The 20,899-nt window shown below is 35.1% G+C and overlaps 2 protein-coding genes across 3 annotated transcripts; both read left to right on the plus strand.

The window, feature by feature from the left end:
* On the plus strand, positions 1,666–15,988 carry LOC109724609. 2 transcript variants are annotated; one of them, XM_020253487.1, is made up of 20 exons: positions 1,666–1,816; positions 1,894–2,085; positions 3,520–4,168; positions 4,570–4,658; positions 4,727–4,816; positions 5,272–6,022; positions 6,341–7,312; positions 8,007–8,127; positions 8,781–10,309; positions 10,494–10,629; positions 10,731–10,845; positions 10,925–11,008; positions 12,052–12,525; positions 12,728–12,823; positions 13,234–13,398; positions 13,483–13,662; positions 14,524–14,637; positions 14,727–14,909; positions 15,020–15,064; positions 15,420–15,988. In XM_020253487.1, the coding sequence occupies exons 2-20, from the start codon at positions 1,963–1,965 to the stop codon at positions 15,552–15,554; spliced, it is 6,051 nt and encodes a 2,016-aa protein (XP_020109076.1). In that variant the 5' UTR covers positions 1,666–1,816; positions 1,894–1,962; the 3' UTR covers positions 15,555–15,988. The 2 variants fall into 2 exon arrangements, with proteins under 2 accessions (XP_020109076.1, XP_020109077.1); XM_020253488.1 differs by having other exon boundaries at positions 1,666–2,085; positions 6,347–7,312.
* LOC109724610 lies at positions 20,065–20,690 on the plus strand. The gene has a single exon (XM_020253489.1). It carries the CDS (start codon positions 20,182–20,184, stop codon positions 20,605–20,607), a length of 426 nt encoding a protein of 141 aa, XP_020109078.1. The 5' UTR covers positions 20,065–20,181; the 3' UTR covers positions 20,608–20,690.

The raw sequence follows: 20,899 nt of genomic DNA on the forward strand, positions 1-20,899 counted from the left end.
TTTTATAATAAATATGATAAATGTGTTATTAACTTATCAATTTATTTGAATGAGAGATTGTTAAAAATTAGTATATTCTAATTTTCATTACGAGAATGCCTCATAACCCATAATAATCTAGTATTATTATCATTTAAAAATCTATAACAATTTTATTATTTCACTAACATTTTTTACATCCATTCAGCTCGAATTGAATGATAATAATTTGAATATTTTTAATAATAAAATATGAAAAATTATCGTAATATTATAAATCGTGAACCACAAACGATCCATATTATAATAAGATGATTACCAAGAAAGATAGAAGTGCACCTCGTATTTTTCAACTTTCTTGCTTTAGAAAATTTTAAAAAATATTTTACTTCTCATCTGACCGTCAAATATTGATAGCAGCTAAAAAAAACTTAATGAGAGTTCAAAACTATCAGCTGATTACAAGAACTTAATTGCTCTGGCAATAAATTTAAACTCGCAAATTTCTAAATAGCGAGTTGTAATTGAAACAGAGTGGATATGAAACTTCTTTATTTCTAAAATTATTTTTATGAGAAGGGATGGTATCCCAAGAACTTCTAAAATATCTAATTTATTTTCTTTTTTTTTTGTTACAAATATACCCCTTATATAGTTTTCTGTTATTAAAAAATACCCTCGCTGTTAGTACCCGTTTAGTTATTTCAAGTTAAACCCTAATTAAATTTCTATCAAAGTTAAAAAAATCAAAATACCTCTTTTTTTTTCTCTAAATTATGGGCAAAATAAAAAAAATTGATGATGATAGAAGAATATATATGAAAAGAATAAAAAATTAAAATATTTTTTTGTCCTTATCTTAGAAAAATAAGAAAAGTTGGTGATGATATAAGGGTATATTTGAAATAGCTTGCAATATTAAAAAAATATTTTTAATATTAGCCTTAAGATGAATAAATTAGAAAGTCGAAAACTTTTCAGGAGTATATAGACAATTGCCCTATACAAAAAAATAGTTATACATTGGACAGTTTAGTTGAATGCCTTTCCTTCGAGAGTTGAGACACAATATATAAAAATAACACTCGTATAAAAGCTACTTTAAGCGAGAGAGGCGTGTTTGTTGTGATTTTAGAGCATCTTCAGAAAATAAAAAGATAAATTACACTTATTGTCCTCAAACTATAAAGGGCGTGGTATTTTGGTTCTTAAATTTTTTTGCTCTAATATTTTGAATTATTGTAATCAAATTCCATAACCAAATTTTATTGATTAAATATTAATAAATTATTGATATAAAAGTAATAGAGCATGCATTATCAATCACGATATTTTTTATTAGTTTTATATTACCAATTTATTAGTATTGAGCCAACTAAATTAAATCGTAAAATATAACAGCAATAATTCAAAAAATTTAAATAAAAAATTATAATAAATTAAAATTTGCGAACAAAAATGTCATGCGACCGCTAATAGTTCGACAGACAAAAAAAAAAAAAAAAAAAAAAAAAAAAAAAAAAAAAAAAAAAAGTGTAATTTACCCCAAAAGGTTAAAAAAAGGGTATTGGTTCATGGACAAAAGTAATGGACCAGGTATAGGGAAATAATTTTCCCCATCTTTTTCTCTCTCTGACCAAACCTTCACCATTACTCCACCTCTCTCTCATCATTTCCCCTCTCTTTCCCCTCTCTCTCTCTCTCTCTCTCTCTCTCTCTCTCCCCTCACTCTTCAGTGGCTGAACCCCTCTTCTGAGAGAAACTGCACTCTCTCTGATTACACACAGAAGAGAGAGAAATTAGAGAGAGAGAGAGAGAGAGAAACCCATTGCAATTGGTAGAGAAAAGAACCCCTGTCTCTCTCTCTCTCTCTCTCTTAAAGCTACTCTTTTTCATACACACTCTCTCTCTCAGGTCATAGAGGTGGAGGGGGGAGAGTTGTGGTGGGAGGAGAGGTAGCGAGGGTGGGGGGTCGGCCCCGCCATGGACGACACTTGGCACGCCAAATGCGGCTCCGCTTGGGTCCCACAGGCGGCGCCGCCGCCGCCGCCGACGACGACGACTCCGGCGCCGGCGCGAGGTACGACGATGGGGGCTCCGGCGCAGGTAATGCTCTTCCGATCGAGGTCGATTTCTTTTGTTTTCGCTGCGGTTGTTGGGTGGGGGGGGTGGTGGGTTTGATGCGTTTCCCAGCTCCAAAATGTGGTCTTGGGGGGGACGAATTGCTTGTGAAATGTTGCTACTTTGGGTTGCTAAATTGGGATGTGAGGTGGGCTTCAGTTTGGGAACGCGATGGAGCTTAGTTCCGAAGTGCTTCTGGGTTTTTGAGACTGTAAATTACCGAAACAGTACTGAAATTTTGTCACTTTTGTTTCCTGGATTGGGAATGCGATGCTTTAGAGCCCCGATTCATTGAGAAGCGCTTCTGAGGAGCCAAAGTCAAAGTTCCGCAGTGCTTTTGGGCTTTTTGGGGCTCTAAATTACAAAAACAGCAGTTGAAATTTTGTTACCTGGAGTTCCTAAATTGGTATGTAAAGTAGGCTTTGTTGGGAATGCTCTGCTTTGGAGCCCTTTAGTGCTATGGGTGCGTACTTTTTATTTCGGAATAGGTGGTTAGCGTTTACGATCCACACAACATATGCATGCTACATGGTGTTCCTGTTTCGGAACTTCTCAGGTGTAGATTTTATTGAAATTGGAATTTTGTAGAAAGCTGAAAAAGTTGGAATGCTCATACAGATGGAAATGGATATAAGGTACATGTTATTGAGAACATGCACCTAATAAAGAAGTTGCGTTTTATTGTTTGAATTGTTGGGGAATATGAATGGAGATTAAGTAAATTATGGTCTTGAGGCGTGTAAGTTCACTTTCTTTAAGGTAATATTTGCCGCCACTCGAATGTATGCTGTCGGGTTACCAGTAAGTCATTTCCAGGATACAACAAGACCGCTGAAAGACTGCAAACAACATTTTTGAAGACTTTTCCTTAAGAACTTCTCTTAAGAATCAATATGAAAAATTAGGAAGGAGAAAGTATTGATTATGTTACCCTCGAAGCCTTCAAACATTTCCTATTTATAGGAGGTGAATGGTTACGATAAAAGGACACAACTTTTAAAGTTGTATCCTTACAAAAGGACACGTCTTTTCACAAATAATGAAAAGACGTATTCTTTCACAAAAGGTTTATATCTCTTCGTGAAGAGACATATCTTTACATCAAATAAAAAGACGAATCTTTTCATAAGAATAACTACTTTATGAAGAGGCACAACTATTCACTAATCTCACTTCCACTATTACAATCTACACTAACATGAATCACTATAGCTACTTTCAATCTTCAGTTATTTTGTAATGCATTACAGATATATAAGCAAGATTTTCCAGATTTTTTTTTTTCAGCTTAGTATTCAACCTTAAGATTTTCAAGTTAATTTGTTTCCGGTGATTTCTCTTGACGGACTTCTACCGGGATGTTTCATTACTTATAACTTGTACTGGTATGTTGCAATAACCCCTTTTTTTGTGCTGCAGTTGGGCATGAATCCGTTGTTCCGCATCAATCCCTTCAGTGCACCAGAAACCATTTTGGAGGGCCGAGCAATAACTCAAGAACAGTTGTTCTTCAATACTTTGAACTTTGATTCCAGCAGACCGAACAAAACAGAGCTGGGAAATTCGTTTCTCACTCTCTTATCTCCGGAGAATTACCATTTGCCAAATTCAAGGTTGTCATTAGCTAAGCTACCTGTTAATAAGGGCTCGACTGTAAATATGACAAGCTGTACTCTTCCGATCACCACTATTCCACCTTTAGCTGAAAATCAGAGAAACAGCACATTAGAAAACATCAAGGAGCTTTCTTTACTCGCTTCATCGAGGTCTCTCTCAATGCTCAAGAGCAGTGTTTTGCAAAGTACTTTAACAGAAGCAGGTCCATCTACACATGGAATGGACTGTAATGATGTATTTTCAAATCAACCGTCTCGAGCTCACAGTACAAATACGGCAACATCGTCCTTGCTTTCTGACTGGCCAAATTCAGCTAACTCAAATAATGCTATCAAGGTTCAGACATCAAATTTTCAGCCCTCGCAAAAATTTCCTGTGGAAATCAAGTCTTCGAGCTCTTCTCATGCATCTGCCTTTGGTAAAGGTCCCCTTGTCCTCTGCATAAATACTGGTGAGTGGGCTTTTGTCATGCTAGCCTCTAATATGTATCGCTTACTATTATTTGGTGACCTTTTGAAATCTTTTTTTTTTTTTAAATTTTTTTTGGCTAATCGAACCTTTTATATTGTGAGATGGTTTTAAATATACTAATGAAAAATTATCCGTTAAGTATGTGTGTGTATCCCTGAAAAAGAAAAAAAAAAATCTAAATTTGTCATGTGTACCCTTCAGAAATTCAAATATATTAATATACCCTTGTATGTACAAAACTACCCCGCGTTAAATAGGTTTTTTAGTAGTTGACCAAAACAATCAAATGCGCCCTGTGGATTGGGCAAGGTTTTGATGTAAGCAGCTGCACTATTATTTTTTATGTTATAATCTAACATTCTCTTTTCAAATTCCTAACAGTTGGAGAGCTTTTTGTGAATGAGATGGGGCTTCTGGGAGTCATTTGCTGTTGTCATAAGTTGAGAATGTCTGTGGCTAAATTTTGTGAGGTAGCCTACAAGAATTCTCAGATACATATTAAAAAGAAAAAATTCTTCTAACTTTTGTCCTTTTTCAGCATTCAGGAGCATCTTCTGATAAACCCGGCGACTTTGTCTGCATGGAAAATGGCATGACCATTTCTCAGTGGCGCAAGTATCACTTAGGAGTAAGTATTTGATTTCATCTGTGTTGGTCTTGTATCATCACGAAGTTAATATATGCGCACATTGAGTGATTGAACAAGTTCTGATACCTCGATTTCCTACACTTGAGGTTTTATTAAATTCTGCGGTCCTTCATATCATACTGAATTTACCATTATATCCCTATTTGTAGCTTAGTTAAAGTCCTCATGCTAGTGATGACAATATAGATACATGAATGTTAGACAGACAAGCTTTGAAATATCTTCAATAATTGCCTGAAAATTGGCAGTTCTTTAGTTTTGGCTGTTTTTGTCACAGCTGCTATTAAACACCATGGAGAAAAGTTGATATGTGAGAACATATATCTAGCTTGGATAACAGGATTGTCCTGCATTTGGTTGAGAAGTTTTGCTTTCTACGTTTATCAATTTACATTTTCAAGCGACAACTTTGTAAAGTTATTCTGTTGATCTAGATAATGGCACCGGATGATGGGAAAACATGGCACTGGCCAGATGGGTCATTTGTGTTAGGCGGTTTGATTGAATCTAAGGCTGCCAATCTCTCGAATTTACGCAAGGAACCTCAAAAGAGTGTTATAAGCGAAGCACCTTTTGGATTAGGTAAAAATGTGGGACCTAGGTGCAAATCTGCGTATCGTAGTCAGCCATATAGAGAGGCAGTGGACCAAACTACTGCAATGAAGATAACAAATGAGAAATCAGCACATGGACAACGGAAGAGTAATTTTGAAGAACAAAATATCTTCTCGACGAACTTGCCGACGAACTTCTCTAGTTTAACACAAAGAGCTGTGCCTCCTCTAGCTAAGAACTTGATAGCACAGGAAAGAAAGGGAAGCCCTCTTCATATGGGAGCTGTAGACTCAAGTACTGTAAATAATGGAGGACAAAAGAGTGGATCTCTGTTGGCCTCTAATAGCGTCAATTTAATGGGAAAATGCAATAATTCATCCATTTCATATCAATATTCAGGGACTAAGGATAATTTCATCCATGATAATAAGGGCAGCGAGGTGAACTTCCCGGGTGAAGTTTCTCGAGTCAGCAGGAAGGGTGCGTCTAACTTTGAATTACAGCTCGGCCGGCCATCTCAGCTTAATCATACCACGGCAGGTTTATTTCCAAATTCCATGTGCATTGTGCGATTTGGGGCAGTACATGACCCACAAAAATCTCGAGCACATCAGCCGCTGGCAAATGGCAGTAAGTTTACTCGCTGATTGCTAGTTCTTTCTCATTCCTTTTTGGCAAAAAAATGCAGGAACCCTGTAGAAATGTGATTTTCGCATTGTGCCCATGAGATTTTTAACTTCTTTATTACAAAGCTTTTATCCCCTTGACCCATCAGCAAAGGGTGCAATACAGAGGTGTTAATATTTCATGTAGTGAAAAGTGCAATATATATGGGGGTTCTCTGCTACTGAGCCTCCCATTTTCTTCACCCTAACTCTTAAAAGGCTATTAATTTTGCTTTGTTCATTTAATACTCTTTTGTATATATAGATAATCTTGTTGTTTCAGATGCAGCTGTGTGTCCAAAGGAAACGACAAGATCAAGGCAAAATACTGATGAATTGCCTACAGAGACATCATTTTCCACCAGAAGACACATGCAGCATCCACTTGGAATGGCTAATTTTGTCAATAGTTCTGAGACTGAAGAACTGAACACTGACTCCACAAAGAATTCACTCATCTCGTTGTTTCTTTCGCACCTTGAACGAAACAACACATCTCAAGCTGCTGATGATATTCTTACCGGCAGCGAGCATTTTCCACCTAGATTGCTTAATGATGATACATATTCTGCCAAATGCAACCTTTCAGATTCAATAGTGGATGAAAATGATAGGAATGAAAGGAAATGTGTTATGAATAAGTTGGACCTTTCCCAAAATAGAGATGGAGCTTCGGAACCAAGTTCAACTAAAAGTAGCGTGGTTAAATCCTCATATTTTGTTCAGAGTAAGCAGATATCAGATGACAGAACGGCTTTGGCTTCTACTTCCGGCGTTCATCCTCCTCAAAGTAACTTCTATGCACATGATAAGCTATTTCCTTTGCATTCAAATCAGTGTGGGGAAGTTCTCGGGCTTGAAAATGGGAATTATTTTGACTATGGTAACCCTAAATCCCAAAATCCACTACTTCATGCATCTGTAAGATCTGGCTCTCTAATCATGGAGAACGGAGGCGGTGCTTCAGAACCAACTTCTTTAAAAAATAAAAGAGATCCTGACAGAATTCAACATTTAACACAGGAGAACCTAAGAGTTCATTCTTTTAGACCTGCGGTTGAGTTCTCAAAGCAGGAAAATTTCACCACTTTTCATGAAACAAGCACTCATCATGGAAGATTATGCTGTCTTTCAACTGTGAAAATGAAAGGAAACTATGGGCAAAACGATGTTTCCAGAGTTGCCGTAAGATCTGAATATCCATGTCCACATTTTCACTGTAATGGTGGTGGTGTTGAGATGCCAGCTGGTGCATGTAAGTCTTTAAAGCACCGTAATTGTTTTCATTTTCTATCATAGAGAAGAACCTTGTCTTTTCTTTTATAAGCATGGTTGCCATTTTGAAGTTTTGGTTTCAGTTTTTGGTTGAGTTCTAGATAATCTTCTAGTAGTTTTGGTAGTTTCAATAGGATTGGATTGGCTTCAGAAGTTTGAACTAAAACTTTTACAATATATGTGAAAAATATTGAAAGTCAGAAACAAATTTGAGCGGATCAGAGACTAGAAATGCCGCTTCAACCAATCTTGCTGAGTACTTGAGCTATATTCACAAAAAAATGTGTAAATGTATATTTAGGCATCAATGTCAGTTTATTCATTGTACTTTTAAGTCATAGAACTTATTTTTGTTGATTCATTTCTTGAAACTATTCAGTCTACCCATAATCATAATCTGAAAAAGGAAATAGGAATTTCACCCTCACAACCTATTGGTCAAGTTACCGAGAAGATTCCTAGTGCTAGGAGCTCTCCATAATGTTAAAGGGTCTAAGCTCTTCCCTTGTCTACTACAAAAAGAATTAACCAGTTTGATAGCAAAAGACTAACAATGGAGGAATAATGCCTATGATGGAGCAAATAAGTAATAGTTTCTTTTTTTCTTAGGTGAAGCAATGTACGTAATAAAGCTGTAATATTTTACATTGTTGCATATCCTTTTCCATATTCAGGTTCTAAACAACACTGCAACTGCACAGCTACAATACAACGAGCTTCACTATGTTTTAGACAAAATGGTATACAGTGTCCTGCATGCCATGTATGTGCCACTGATGAGCAGCCTTGCATAAGGTAACATTTAACTATTCTTTCTGTCTCCACTGTATTTTTCAAGGGATCAGCTCCACTGTATTTATTTTAATGGCCCGTTTGACACCTAAGATTAGGTTAGATAGGATAAGATGAAAGGCAATGTTCTGGGAGGATGTTTTAGCAACCCGGAAGCATGGCGGAGCACGGGATGGGATTACTCAATCCAGTTCGATTAAATAATCACACTGGGATGAGATTATTAGTCCTGGCTGAGAGGTTGGGGTTGGACGGATTTGGATTCAAGAGGTTCTGTTGTATCCACAGACCCATCATCTTGCCATTGTGGCTCCTGAATGTGCCGGTCTCTAAATTCTTCTTCTCTCCCATTGTTGTTCTCGCGTTTAATCCTATAAAATTTAATATAGTGTGCCAAACAGTCCCTAAAGTCACAGCTAAGGGGCAAACTGTTCGCTTACGACTTTGTAGTTCTGTTTCCAACAATGGTGGGGTTCTTTATGCCAAACCTCCTGAAAACATTCTGCTAAATTCTTTCTCTTGTCCCTTTTAAGCATTAGTGTTCAATTCCATCCTGGGCCTTTATATTTGGAAGTCACTAATCTGATCTCTATCAGCTCGTCTTTACTTGTTAGATGTGCTATCTTATCTTTGCATATGAATATTCTCTATTGCAGATGTACGAGGCCGTCGAACATATGTTTACCTGCAAATGGTAAGCGTGATATATATAGTCGGGAAGAACAAAGCCCATGTTTGTCTGGAAATTGCAGCTATTTGGCTCCTTCAAAATGTGTGGGAAGATGTAGTTTAGGAAGTCATAATCATCCTGACAACACTTTAAATAAACAAAATAATTGTGAGAAGGCCAAGTATATGCATGCCCCTGGCGAAGCATATGAAAAAGACTGTACTTTCCGAGATAGCAAAAGAATAAGGCTAGGAAATGAATGTGGATGCTCAAAGAGTAGTGTTGTTGTAAACAATGATAACCGAAATGGCTTTTGCAAAGATACTAGAATAACTGAAGAATTTGGAGCCTATCAAGAGTTTGACTCGGTGAGAGAACAAAATACATCAAAAGTTTCTTCTGGGTCCTCTGCTCCTGCAATAACTGAGGTTTCTGTTTCAGTCGAAACCAACAATATGGGCTCTTCTGCAAAAGAAGACATGAATACTTTTCATAATTGTGTTGATGAAGGTTCAGGCATTGAAAAATGTGGCTCATCTGATGAAGCAATTGGCGGTACAGAATGTGAGCAGGCTCTTAGTGATAAGCTCAATTTAGATAATTCATCTAGAATAAAGCAGATAAGTAATCAAATCACCATGGAAAAGGCTCAGGAAGTTACTCGAGATTCTAACTGCTGTATTGGAAAAGTTCAGCTCTTGTCATCCCAAGAAATAGAAGCTTCTCCTCAGCGAGACAATGATTTGCAGAAAATATGCCTTTCTTCAGCCAAGTCTTCAAATGTCAAGCGAAAGCGCTCTTCCTTGTCCTGCACGAAGCTGTTACCCATAAAGAGAAACACAAGAAGTGATAAAATTGTCAAAGATGATGAGATTAAGTTATATGATGAAGTCCATTCACACGATACACCCAGCGAAAAGTCAGAGAACGATTTCGATAGGAAAAGGGTATTCAGACAAAAGGAGCTTCATGTAGAAGCTCGAAAGCTGCCGAAATACATGTTGTTAAGCTGCATAGGAAAAGACATTAACCATGGAAGGAACTTTCCAAGTAACAAAGGTAGGCCTGTCGTATGTGGGAATTCAGGTATCATTTCCACAGGTATAGCGAATGGTGAAGGAAAACCTGCAAAAATTCTTCCACTCAGCTTGATTCTTAAAAAGGCTAGAAGGTTAAGCACTCCTAAACATGGCAAGAAGCTTGTACCAGAGAACAGAAATACACGTACTAGGGCAAATAAAAGGAGTCACAATGCGTTAACCTCTTGGAAATCGCTATACAGTACTGAAGGTTCAGGTTCTGGTTTGAGAGATGAAGCTGAGTTTTTAAAACCTACTTCAAATCAATTAAGCCCCACTTCCAAGGATATTCACGAATGCAGACTTAATAAACTATCAAAAATGGATAGAAAATCGAAAATCTCAATTGGCTTACCTCCTCTGGAGGAAAGTGGATCTTTTGATCAGATGGAGGCTGGAAAAGATCAGTTGGTAGTACCCCCAATAACTCGAACAGGTAATTATTTAGCGCGTGGCAGAATTTGATTAATTTCATGGAATGCTTGATTGGTTATTCAATATGTTTAGAACTGTTCTCCGGGAACTAAAATAATTTTGAAAAAAAAATTGTTTATGCATTGAATATTTTTTGGCCCAGACTGCTACTGTTCTACAGTCATAAACAACTATTTTTTATGCAGGAGAGAAACATCAAAGTGCAATGTTATCATCAAGAAAAATTTCAAAATGTGCATTGTCAACAGATATTAAATCAGTGAGAAGTTTGCCGTCTGATCATAGTGAAGCAACGAAGCATTTTCAAGTGAATTCAAGCAGGTCCGGATTAAATGTTCCCATGAAAGTTTTATGAGATCAATATCCCTCATTTTCTTTTTCTTCTCCTATAATCATTATAACATTTGTTTGATATGATGCAGATATGACAAAGGGCATAAAGTTCTTTTAGATTCGGATGCCTTCTGTTGTGTTTGCAGCGGCTCAAACCAGGAGAACATCAATCGTTTGATTGAGTGCAGCCAGTGCTTTATTAAAGTTGTGGCAATTATACTTATTAATCACATTGTCATTATTTCGAATAGTTCTTTACATGGATCGGCATAATTGTGTGCAGGTGCACCAGGCTTGCTATGGTGTTCCAAGAGTCCCTAGAGGTTGTTGGAGTTGCAGGCCATGCAAGATGAATGTCCAAGATATAGTAAGCTATATATATGTATACAATTCTTAGTTATGATGCTCAATCACTGTTTATCGACTAATCAAGCTCTTTTACTTGACATAGTGCATCAGAAATACCTTGGAATCTTAAGTTCCCAATTCACCACATGATGAGATGTGGCACATTTCAAACTGAAGTTATAATAAGTTGCTAAATTATTTATGTTAATTACGCTTTTAAATTATAATTCATTTCATTAAATAAAATGGTTATGTCATATATATAAAATAATCATCTTACTATGTCTCTTCGTTTGCCAATTAAAATAGACTTATCCAATCCCACTAGAATTTAAAATTTATAATTACATTTACTTAATGGAAGATATTAACAATTTGCACCTCGTCATTTTCTTTTCAAACTTTCAACAATATTATGAAGATTTCTGAAGAAATTTGTGGAGAGTTTAATGCTTATGATTTCTTTATATATTCCTTTCTCATCTTATCCATCCTTCCAGGCTTCAATGAAGGAAGAGAGTTGATTATCTAAGAGAATTATTTTTTATTGGTGGAATTTGTGAAACATCAATGATAGAATAATGATCTAAATTCTTGTTTCGACCTATATATATATATATATATATATATATATATATTTTCTCATTTTACTTTCTGTCTAGTCTTCTATTTAATAATTATATTTTTATAGATCATAATAAATTAAATCAAAATTTTTATTTAAAATTAATTTTAAAAAATAATATAAATCAGTAACACGAAAAACTTACAAAGTAACTCGATATAAAATTGTATAATATTAAAACAAATAGAGAAGTAAAAATATTATTAGAGGAGTAAAAATATTATTGTTACAATCCGTGCATCGCTGGCTACTTGCTTTTATGATGTTTATTGGAGTCTTAGTTTGGTTTGAGTCTGATTTGGATTTACAAAGATATATTGTTTATTATGACTTGTAATGTTTATGGTTTAATCTAACCAAGTTTCTAATCATGGTGTATTCAAGCAGTTTTATTTTCTAACTGCTTTTTTTCTTTGCCATTTTCTGATGATATTTAGGCATGTGTTCTTTGTGGATATGGTGGAGGAGCTATGACTCGGGCAGTTAAAAGCCAAAAAATTGTGAAAAGTCTGCTAAAACGTTGGGAAATTGGAAATGGGTCCAGTTTGAAATTTGTTCCTCCATCAACAACTATGAACGCTGAATGTGATGTTAAAGTGAGTTCATTTGATGAAGCATCTGAACATCGTAAATATGGTTTTATTCCTCCGTGTGGAACGATAAGCTCCAATGTCCTCCCTAGCGCTGGTGTGGAAATAAATCTGAAGCAAACAAATGAGACTCAACAGTTGGGCGAGATGCCAAGTAATTTTGAGACATTTAACAGTATTATTGCTGGCTTATTTGATCCCACTGTGACTCAATGGGTTCATATGGTTTGTGGTCTTTGGACGCCTGGTACTCGATGCCCTAATGTTGACACAATGAGTGCGTTCGACGTGTCTGGTGCTTCACCTGCTAGGAAGAATGCTGTAAGTTCTTGACATTCTGAATGGTCATGAAATCTCTAAATATTAAAGGGATAATATTGCAGGGATATGTATAAGAAAATATCTTTAAAAGCAAGTATGGATGATTTATTTTTATCGTCTTCATAACTGTGGAATGATCTTCTGTCTTTAATGATATATTTTCTTACTCTGGGATTATAATTGCAACTTTTATGATCTATAGTTATGCTCAATGTGTAACCGACTGGGGGGTTCATGCATCATGTGCAGAGTTTCAGATTGTTTTGTAGTATTTCATCCTTGGTGTGCACACCAGAAGGTATGTGGCAAGTGTAGTATTTGCACATGAACTATTTCCTTCCTAACTAGATGCTACCGCATTCTTAGCTAACATCCTATCTCGTATTTTTTTTTCCATGAAATCAAGTTTTTGGTAATATGTGCATTACTATTGCCTATCGTAGTGTTTATCATTTTTTCTTGTTATTTGGTTTTCTGGTGGAAACTAAGTTTTCTTTGTTGGTTTGAAGTTGGGCCTTGTATATCCATTGAGTTGCATGGAATTTTAGTCAAAAAAGGAATTGAAGCATAACTGGAAAAGGCCTAAATGTATATCTTGTAGACAGCAAGTTTCCACAAATATTGCTTGGTCAGATGATAATCGTAATCCTCTTAAATGTTGTAAGGTGCCCATGTGCCGTTTACAGTAACTATTCTTTAACATTGTAGGGTTTACTCCAAAGCGAGGTAGAAGGTGATGACGATGACAAGGTTGGTTTTTATGGGAGATGCCTGAATCATGCAGTAGTTAACATTTCCGACATTGATAGTCATCATGTGGATCCCGAGGAAGAATTTCCAATAAAAGGGGACTGGACTTGTGCTCGCACAGAGGTATTCAATCGGAATTTTTTATGCAATCCTTCTTTATTCCTTAAAAATTCTACGAGACCTGCTTAATTTAAGCTCACTTTGTAGGGTTTTAGGGGCCGGAAAAGAGAGGAAGGATTCAACCCGAATTACAAGAATCCTCACCATGAAGTTGGAGGATGCATTGTTTCTCAGGAACAAATCAATGCGTGGCTCCACATTAATGGTCCGAAGTCTGTTAGAGGGGTACTAAAACCGCTCTGTTTAGATGTTGAATATGATTACCGGGTAAGTTATTAATTTCCTTATAGTTTTCTGAATTGATTCCAGGAATAATATGTTCTTCAAACTCTCTGGAAGATCTATACCATTCCTACATTATCTCCATTACTTTCTTGCTCATCAATTGTTTAGGTTGACAAGTAACAAAACTAAGCGCATCTACAAACAACTAAAATACTTTGAGCACATGCGTCTTCCAAGAACCTCTCTTCATATGGCAACCATCTTAGATGGAATCAAAATGTATATTGTTAGTTTGATCTACGTCATTTAAGACATCCACAGAGTAAACTTCATAAATTTTATAAACATTTTATATAGATATCAAGTTATACGAAGCGTGAACAGTAAAAAAGAGGACTACTGTTCCTATCATAAAATTAGGTTTCTGAAAATTATGATTATTGAGTATAGTGATCATAGAGTTGTAGATAGAAACAGCCCAGGGATGCTCAAGTTTTTGGTGAGTTTGGTTGACGATACTGGTTAAAACTCAAAGATGTGGATATTGAGTTGATGAGTATGTTTACTAGAGAATACAGAATAGCAACTGATTTTCTACGGCAGAAGTTACTTATAGTACTCATGGAGGACGAGGTACTCGCAGTATTATGGAAGATCTCATCATGCACTGCTAAAGAGTGAAAAGGGATATGGTAAAACTTAGTGTGGCAGAATTTTGCCCAAAATGAAGCCAAGTTGGGGACGAAAATCTACATATCCAACCAAAAAATTTGAGCCTAATGGGAAAATCGAAATCACTGTTCTTACGACCGAGTTTATTCTTTATTGGAAGCTATAATCAGCTCTAGAATGTTCCTGTACTGCTTAATTGTGCCATGAATGTGATTTTTCTTCCATTTACAGAAGGAATATATTCGGTACAAGCAGTCAAAGGGCTGGAAACATTTGGTAGTTTATAAATCTGGCATTCATGCACTTGGTCTCTACACATCGCAGTTCATTGCCCGTGGAGCTATGGTAATTCAACATAGCTATGTTGTAATTTGTATCACATATGATATCCTAATATGGGGAAAGCCATTTCCTTCATTCTTGTTACTTCCCAGGTAGTTGAGTATGTGGGGGAAATTGTTGGACTCCGTGTTGCCGATAAACGAGAAATCGAATACCAGTCTGGGCGCAGATTACAGTATAAGAGTGCGTGCTATTTCTTTAGAATCGACAAGGAGCATATCATCGATGCTACTCGCAAAGGTGGGATTGCTCGATTCGTTAATCATTCATGCCAGGTACGACTAATATACTCCTGTTTTTTTCTTTGTCCTTCTGTATACTTTTAACTGCTGCTACTAAAGCTCTAACCATAGTTTCTTTCACAAATTTAATGAAATATGATCAGCCAAATTGCGTTGCTAAAGTGATCTCAATCAGGAACGAGAAGAAGGTAACTAACTCTTTCTTGTTTTTATTTTGTCCTGGGAATATTTCCATATTTTCGCCTAGAAAATTACACATTTGCTTAATTTTCCCTCAGAAATCAGAATATGCATATTAATCGCTCAAGAAGTGATTCGTTATATACAATAATACAAACATACGTACGCCAGCAGTTGCACCAACAATAGTGGCCTTTATATATCTTTTTTTTTTTTTTAATAATGAAAACCGAGTTACACCATGAACCCGATTACTCCGCATATAAGACTATTTTGTGTGAAATTGAACTATAAAGGTGTATATATGGAACAAAAAAACAAACAAATGGATCTTTATACAATTCTTCTCTACAATATATCCAGGTAGTGTTCTTCGCAGAGAGGGATATAAACCCCGGCGAGGAGATTACTTACGACTACCACTTCAATCACGAAGACGAAGGTCACAAAATCCCTTGCTTCTGCAATTCGAAAAATTGCAGGCGGTATCTAAACTAAACCGAATTTGATCGAATTGAACATCGTAATGGATTCGCATTCATTTGCATACTCATTTGGGGTTTTAATGGGCTCGCGCTGCCTCAAGGCACTTTTACTAGCCCATTAACCCACTGATTCATATCTCAAACATGTATTGATTAGATTCAGTATCTGTACTTCTATGTAAGATCAGCATTCCATGTAAGATCAGCATTCATATTCATATTGGAAGCCGAAATTTTCGAAAGTTTTGATTGGATTTGAAATTCGGTAAGGTTCTTGAGCTATGCGATTTAAAAACTGCAGAAACACTTTTACTAGAAGCAGTTACCGGCATTTAAAGGCGAAAAAAGCATTATGATGTTGTAAAGTCAATACTCAGTAGATTTGTTATGCAGAAATTGTCTTGTTTTCTTTTAGAATTAAGATGAATAAATAGATTGTTCTTGTGCTCTCTGTACCCATAATTGAAAATTGCATGCATGGCTCCCCTTCTTTGTTGTGAAATCGCAATACGCATGAAATTGATGAGGCCTGAAATGTTTAAATGAAAAGTTTAGAGACTAAATTGCGGTATCCTGCCGCTACAAAGAGTGTTTATGCATCTCATTTTTGCCCTCCTTTTTCTTTCTTAGGTTAATTGCGTTTGTATAGTAAAATTGCATATTTAGGGATAATTGTCTATATACTCTCTAAAATTTCGGAAATATCTAGTTTATTTTTCTTTTTTTTTGTTTATAGTATATCACTCATTTGTTTCTTCGTTATTAAAAAATACTTTGCAGTTACCATTTGTTAAGTTATCTCGGGTTAAACGTGAGTAAAATGTCTTTCAGGCTTAAAAAAAAAAAAAAAATATCTCTTTAGTCCTTTAACTTAAGAACAAATAAGAAAAGCGGGTGATAACAAAGGAATATATTTGAAAATATAAAAAATCAAAATATTTATTTTGTCCATAATTGAAGGACAAATAAGAAAAGTTGGTGATAGTAGAATGTTATATTTCAAAAGGCAAAATAGTAATTTTATAAATATAACGGCTATTACTAGCAGTTTATTAATAGAATTAACTCTAGGGGTACATTTGAAATAATTTGGAACGTAAAAAATGTATTTTTAATATTAGTCTTCTAAAAAAGATAAATTAGAAAGTCGAAAATTTTTCAAAAATATATAAGCAATTGCCTCTTATAAATATATCTCTTTATTAGTTGGCCAATTAAAGTTGATTTTTCTTCTAGAAAATTACCATTCTATTTTCTAAATAAATGTCCTTTTGATTTAGTTTAATAGATAATCATTTGTCATCTTGAATGTTTTTATCCTAACATGTGTGTTTTTCTATGTGAGCCATAAATTCTAAGCACAGAGGCATAATGGTCCAAAACAAAGAAAATACAGCATTTAACTAACATCATTTAGTTTGTATATTATGAAATTTTGAGGGGATAAATTTGATAATTTAAAATATGCAGGGGTATATCTGTAATTTTCAAAAACTTCACAAGGGCAGGGCACATGAAATTATCCCTTTTTTATTTAGTATTGCATAGGTTGGTCATCTAAGGGCAATGTTCCTAACTTCCTATTGAACTTAACAATGTTTTTTCTTTCTTTTTTTTTTGTTTTTTTTTTTTGTTTTGTCTATTGCTTAGATTTCTTACCATATATAAAACCCACATTTCTTGGCAGCTTAACCTAACAAGACTCAAAACCATTTATGTTTGTATTCTTGTTAATTATAATAAAAAAAAAAAATAGTATATGTTGTTTTACTCAAGGCCTCTCTTAGCTTGAGGTAAGAGATCTAAATTTTCTCAACCACACCTCTTTTGTTATCTTACTGAAAATGAATGAAGCAACTGCATCTGATCAGGTTAGGTCATGATTGAAGCTGAGCCAATCCATTTTCTAATGTATTTTATAGTTTGAAAAAGAAGCTGAATCAAACTAAGATACACTAGGAGATCCAAATTACACTGAAATAAAAGTTTAGATGCACTTTAATTTATTCCCTTGTGGTTTAGCTTATTTTTACTGTATCATCATGTGATTTAAAAGTTGCACTTAACTGCTTTGCGATTTTATCTTTGTTTTTATCTAATCACAGGATGACAAAATGGAAATGAGCTATTGGATTGGTTTGATTTTTTTGATATTTTCATGCTCTTTATTGGATTATAAGCTTTGAGAGTAGCTTCATCCAATTGCTATAACAATTAATCTAACAATAAAACAGCAATTATAGATAGACCTCGCAATCTCTATCCATATCCGTAGGTACCTGCGGGTTATTCGTATATTTGCGGGTATGGATATTAGTTTTTTTTATCCATGGGTAAAACAGGTAGGTACCCGTAAAGTAGTGAATATTTTCGGCAACCTGCGGGTACCCACATATATATTTTTTAATTAATAAATATATAATCTCTATGATACTGACTCTATAATGATAAAAAATTTATTAATTTTGTATTATAAAAATTTGGGATGATAAATAATTTTATATTATATAATTTATGCGTTTTAAGATTTTATATTATTTGTCGTATATCATGATATATAAAACAAAACGTTACAATATGCTTTTTAAAAATTTTATATATGTGTTTTGTATTTGAAAAGTATAGAAGTTAAAAAAAAAAAAAATTGTGGGTAACAGCATACCCACCCGCCCGCCTGTAGGCGGGTTATAGATAAAGATGTTGACTATCTAAAAATTTATAAATAAATTTTATCCATACTCACATGACCTGTGGGTACATTGACTTGTCCGTTTGCCCGGTCTAATTATAGATATCTAGCAGGTTATATGTAATAATATTTGTGAATTGATAAAAGCTACCAAAATGTGAATTATGATATTTTGCATAGTATAAAAAGGGAACAAAAGCATATGATTTAAGTCACTATTTCTATGTTCTTTAGTTTTTTTTTTTAATTATAAACTAATGAATTTTTTTTAAAAATTTATTAAACAATTAGAACACATTATTGAGTATTTCGTTTTTTTTTTCATGTCACTTTTATTTCATAATTACCCTACATTATAGGTTAAAATATTGGGTCCATATTCATCTATCACTCAATGTTACAATTTGCAACTCCATCTTTGAAAGTAGCTTAAATTTCATCCAAAAACTTTATATTTGAGGCGAAATTGTGGAATTTTTCAACATTTTAGTTGATAATTCTTTTTGGCGAGAAAAATGCAAAATAAATTAAGTAATGCGAAACAACCATTTTCTCAAAAAACTTAAGCCGGTGAAAAAATGATGCTTTTATATTTTTATATTTAACAAAATATAGGACGCATAAAATGCAAATTGAAACATTTGATATTATATGTAAAATTACAGAGTTTTATTTGTTTGTTTGTTTGTTTTTTTTATTTGTGAAGGTTTGTAGATCTAATTTTAAAATTCATTGAGCAAATGCATCTTTAGAAGAAAAAATATAGTGGCACTTCTCCCACCACATTTTTATTCTACAAAAAAAATTCGAAAATTTCAAATTAAAACATTTTTATTTTATTTCTTTGAGTAACATATATTCTCTGTTTAAATGCATAAATATCTTGTCCCGCATATTTTTCAATTTATTTAAAAAATTTATATTATTTAGTAGATAAGAAAGGAGTGTGATTCAATATCTATAATAGAATGTTTTACGCTCCAAGCTTAAGTCATTTTTTTTTCAAGTAAAATAAATTATTTCTAGATGAAATATAGAGTCCTATTAAACAACGAATGCCAAATTTTTTTTAGTGTCTCTAATCATGCGAAAATATTTTATACTGAATAAATTACCATTGAATAACTTTTTTTGAAATTCACTGCAATCTAAATAAGTTCTTGCCTTTCTTATTTACCTATCTTAAAAGACTAATATTAAAAATACCTTTTTAATGTTTCAAATTATTTTAAATATATCTCTAGAGTTAAATTTTATTAGTGAATTGTTAAAAACAGTCGTTATCTTTGTAAAATTATTATTTTGTATTTTCAAATATATTTTTTTACTGTCACAAGCTTTTCTTATTTGTCCTTAAATTAGGGGTATAAGAAGTATTTTAATTTTTTGCCTTTACAAATATACTCTTATACCGTCGCTAACTTTTCAAAAAAAAATATTTTGATTTTTTTTTTACTTTGGTAGAAATTTAATCCGAAATAACTTAATATGTATTAATAGTGGGGTTATTTTTAATAATGAAAAAAATATAGGGGGTATATTTGAAATAAAAAATTAAGAATATATAAGATATTTTAGAAATTTTGGAGGGTATGTTTAATGTTTTAGATATTATTACTAAAATTTTAGATATTTTTATTTGTTGTTGATGGAAATTGAACCTTATCATGTTAGAAATTGACCGTTATGGCCTATATTGTTCACGGGACCCTCCATTTGATGTGAAATGACCAAACTATCCTTACAGCTCACTCCAAGTGCCCGTGTTCGTACGGCGCGGCCTCCCTGTACTTTTCCGTCATTTTCGCCCCCTCTATAAATACCCCCCAATCAAACAACTCACACCCCTCTCTCTCTCTCTCTCTCTCCCACTCATCTCCCTCTACTTCTCGATCCCTCTCCTCCCACCAAAACCCTAACCCTAACCCTAATTCGATCCTCTTCTCCTTCCATGGAGCTCGATCGCGAGCTCCCCTCCTCCTCCTCATCGTCGTCCTTGTCCCCGACGTCCTCCTCCCTGAAGCAGAAGCTCCGCTCCTCGATCTGCTTCTCCTGCTGCTTCAACGTCCACGGCGGCTCCGGCGAGGACGGCGGCGGCGGCGACGACTGCGAAGATCGGCCGGTCCCCATCGCGCGGCTCCTCCCGGAGCTCGGCGAGCGGTGGCGCGACGTGGTGGCGCGGATCGGGAGCCGCCGCCGCCGCCTCGCCGGCGAGTTCAGGTACGACCCCCTCAGCTACGCCCTCAACTTCGACGAGGGCGCCGCCGCCGACGACGACGACGGCCCCCTCGCCGGCGACGGGTTCCAGTTCCGGAACTTCTCCTCCCGCCTCCCCCCGTCGCCGCCGCTCACGGCGGCGGCGCCGGCGATCGCGTGATTAGGGTTTTCCGATCATTTCCTTCCTTTGGTCCGTTTCCTGTACGCGTACGTATAGCTATACGTATATATACATATATTTTTNTGTATTATTGGACGAGTGATTTGGGTTTTTTTTCTAAAAAAAAAAGAAAAATCAGTGTTGATTTGTCATGCTTTAAGGGTTGTGCTTGTAATCGTGATCGTAATCAATGAGTGGAGACGATCAATTAAGTTATATATATATATATATATATATATATAATATTTGATTTTGAGTCGATCTCTGGGTCCTTCGTATATCAACTCTTTTG

This window comes from Ananas comosus, linkage group 19 (genome assembly GCF_001540865.1).
Source record: "Ananas comosus cultivar F153 linkage group 19, ASM154086v1, whole genome shotgun sequence".
NCBI classification, from domain to species: Eukaryota; Viridiplantae; Streptophyta; class Magnoliopsida; order Poales; family Bromeliaceae; genus Ananas; species Ananas comosus.

Bases quoted from the DNA above. Each gene is read 5' to 3' on its own strand.
- LOC109724609 (XM_020253487.1), top strand. From the start codon at position 1,963: ATGGACGACACTTGGCACGCCAAATGCGGCTCCGCTTGGGTCCCACAG. The intron at 6,023-6,340 runs GTAAGTTTACTC...TTGTTGTTTCAG, and splicing joins TCAGCCGCTGGCAAATGGCA to ATGCAGCTGTGTGTCCAAAG. The intron at 13,399-13,482 runs GTATTCAATCGG...CTCACTTTGTAG, and splicing joins GGACTTGTGCTCGCACAGAG to GGTTTTAGGGGCCGGAAAAG.
- LOC109724610 (XM_020253489.1), top strand. From the start codon at position 20,182: ATGGAGCTCGATCGCGAGCTCCCCTCCTCCTCCTCATCGTCGTCCTTG.